Raw genomic sequence first — 3188 nt, forward strand, 5'->3', positions numbered from 1 at the left:
GCGTCTTTTCCTGCACATGCGCCACTTGGGGGTGGACATTCCGGCCTGGACAGCTCGGGGGCTGCAAGACGCCTTCGCCCGTTTGCTGCCTTTCGACTTCGTCTTGAGGATCATGGGGGCTCTTCTGTTCGAGGGCAGCATGGCTCTCTTCAGGTTTTCACTCGCGCTCGTCCAGATGCTCGAGGCAAGCGAGGGTTTAGGGTTTAGGGTTAAGGGTTTAGGGTTTGGGGTTTGGGGTTTAGGGTCCAGGGCGGGCAGGAGCGCAAGGGCGGGGGCGCTTGGCTTTTGAGGGGCTGCAGTGCTTTGCAGGCTCGGTTTAGCGCTCATGGCGCTGAGGGTTTAGATCCTAGGGTTTAGGGTTTAGGGTTTAGGGTTTACTGTGTGGTCTACAGCCGGATCTGATGGCCTGCGATACCATTGAGGCGGCGGAGAAGGTTTTGTACCGCTGTAGTACTGATCCGCGGCTGAGCATTAACGTGTTGTCCACGGTAAGTGCTAAACCCTAAACCCTAAACCCTAAACTTTACTTCGAGCTGTTTTCCGAGAATCCTGCCCGTTAAACCCTAAACCCTAAACCCTACTTCCAGCTGTTTTCCGCGAATCGTGGCCGTCAAACCCTGAACCCAGATTCTCCTCTTGAACTTTTCTGGGTAGACAAGATCAAGCGCAGCCTCTGTTCAGGCCTATTAGCTCTGCAGCATAAGCACTCCAAAATCAGAGTTTAGGGTTTAGGGGAAGGGTTTAGGGTTTGGGATTTTATGCGATCTGCAGACGGCCCGAAATCTCAAGACACATATCTGGAGGGTCCTTGGGTCGGCAGTTTTCCCGAAGCCTAAACCCTAAATCCCAATCCCGGAACCTTGAACCCTAAATCCTGAACCTTAGACATTTCTTTCCATTTTGGCCCAGAGAGGCCGCAAGTTCAAGAATTAGGGTTTAGAGTTTAGTTTAATCGTGTTTTTGAATTCAGGGAAGCGTCCACCGGATTGCAGAGCCCTTACCTCATGTCGACGAAAATTGTGAGCTTTCACGCTTTAGGGGTTAGGGTTTAGGGTTTAGAGCTTAAGAACTAGGGTTTCATCCTAAGTTTCTGCCTAATAAAGGCCCCGTGTTCAGGCGTGTGTGGGTCTTTCTCCGGAGCTCGTAAGGCTCTGTGCTGTAGCCTTGAGGGTTTAGGGTTTAGGGTTTAGGGTTTAGGGTTTGGGTTTGCTTGCAGCATGAGTTCTTGACCATAAAGCCTGAGGGCCAGTCGACCATCATCAGCTCCATGGGCACTTGGGAAACCATATGGCGTTGGCTGCCAGAAATACAACGATGCGCAGTAAGGCCTCTCCCAGATAGCTGGCTAGCCAGCTGCCTAGCTAGCCAGCTAGCTAACTAGCTAGCTGGCTAGCTAGCTGGCACATGCATAACTAGGTCTCAAGCTACTCACTTGTAAACCGAGCCATCAACCTAATTGTTCTCGCGCTAGCTAGCTAACTAGTTAGCCGACTAGCCAGCCGGCTAGCTAGCCAACTAGCCAGCTACCCAGCTAGCTAGCTAGCCAAGTAGCCAGCCGGAGAGCTCGCTAGCTGGCTAGCTGGCTGGGCGTGTAGCTGTTGCCCCTGAGCGACCGCGAGTTTGTCTCCTTTGCGAAACCCTAAACCCTAAACCCTGTGTGCTGCTGCGTGCGCTGCAGACCCCGTGGCTGGTGTTCAGCAGCAGACGCGACGGCTTCACTTTGTCTTCTTTGACGACTCGCTGCTCGAATTGTTTTAATCCTTTCATCTTCTGCGCGTCGACAGACGGCAGAGAAAGCTTTGGCTTCTTTTCCCCCGTCGTCTTCAGCAGCCACAAAAACAGCTCCAACTCTTGTCCGCCCTGCACACTTTTGCTGCTCTGTCTTTCTTTTCGAGAGTTCAACTTGCGCAAATCCAATTAAATGCATGCAGTTGTGTTCGCTTCTTTTCAGAGTTTAGCCGAGTTTCAGCGTACCTACAGTGGGGGCAAATAGGGTATTCTCTTCACAAATTCACTTTCCGCACTTTTCTGCGTTTATATCTGCACTGGCTGTACATGCAATATGCATTAGAATGCATTTATACTCATTTGTGTGCATTTGTGCATATTAATGCCTGTAGCCGTTGTGTGCAGGCGGGATTTCGCGACGTTGTATGTATTTATGCCAAATATGTAATATTGTGTATATATATGTATGAACTCCTATACCTACATTTGCCTGTACCTGTGTGATAATATATATAATATATATATATACGTATACATGTATATGTAGGAATTTGCTTGAGTTCTTCATTCATTGACACCAGTACACCAAGATGCTTTGAAATTCATTCATAAACAGTCATAAAGACGCAAATTAATCTACACAGACATACACAGATTTATACACATGAAAGCAAACAAGGGCAGAAAGGGGAACACGAAATTAATAAATCGAAAGGCTTTTATCTGGGTTTTTGTAGGTTCTTATGTCGGTTTTTGCCTTCAGAAAAGATGCATTTGTGGCTGCTTTTTGTTTTGGGTCTTTTTGTGGCCTTTCTGTGCAGCTTTGCCAACTGCTGCTGCTTCTTTTTTCGTTTTTGCCTTTTTGCGCCCTCGGCTGTCGATCTGGACAAGTGCAGAAGGTATCTTTTGTTTTATTTTGTCTCGAAATAGTATTTTTATCTTTTATTTCTTCTTTTTATCCAGGCACAGACCTCAGTGATGCCTTTGTCTTCACTTTAACCCCCAAGCCAAACGCCTTTTGGTGGACCGGCAAAAACTCGGCGTTTCTGCGAGTCCGCAGCGACGGAATATTTCTGGGCAGCGACGGGTAATTTCTTGATTTCCTTTTTACGTTTTTTCCTCTTTTTTTGTTTCTTTTTATCTTTTTTGTGACTTTTCGGCTCCTCTTTCTTTCCACTTCGCTCTGTGCTTCTATTCGTCCAACGAGGCAGCCCGTTGGGTCTTTTCAGATTTTTCTCTTTCCCTCTCCGCATTCAGCTCGTTCTGCTTTTTTTATTTCATAAATCGCCGTTCTTTCCTCTTTTTTCCCTTTTCAGTTCTTTTTCCTTTTCGTTAATCTTCTTTGACTGACTTCCCGCTCATTTCTCTTTATCTTTTCACCTTTTGCCGCCTTTTCTTGTCTCTTTTGAGTCTTTTGATTCAATCGCGTTTCGTTTCTTCGTTTTGCTTATTTGTTTTCT

At 47.1% G+C, this 3188-nt stretch overlaps 1 protein-coding gene across 1 annotated transcript; it reads left to right on the plus strand.

Moving 5' to 3' along the window:
* Positions 1-16: 16 nt before the first annotated feature.
* ETH_00000240 (Chromosome II, complete genome, related) lies at positions 17-2819 on the plus strand (the record flags this gene model as incomplete). Its single annotated transcript, XM_013378860.1, has 5 exons — positions 17-184; positions 393-488; positions 1217-1321; positions 1679-1853; positions 2692-2819. The coding sequence occupies 5 exons, from the start codon at positions 17-19 to the stop codon at positions 2817-2819; spliced, it is 672 nt and encodes a 223-aa protein (XP_013234314.1).
* Positions 2820-3188: the final 369 nt, after the last annotated feature.

Source organism: Eimeria tenella, genomic scaffold (genome assembly GCF_000499545.2).
Source record: "Eimeria tenella Houghton genomic scaffold, Eth_scaff1103, whole genome shotgun sequence".
Classification (NCBI taxonomy): Eukaryota; Apicomplexa; class Conoidasida; order Eucoccidiorida; family Eimeriidae; genus Eimeria; species Eimeria tenella.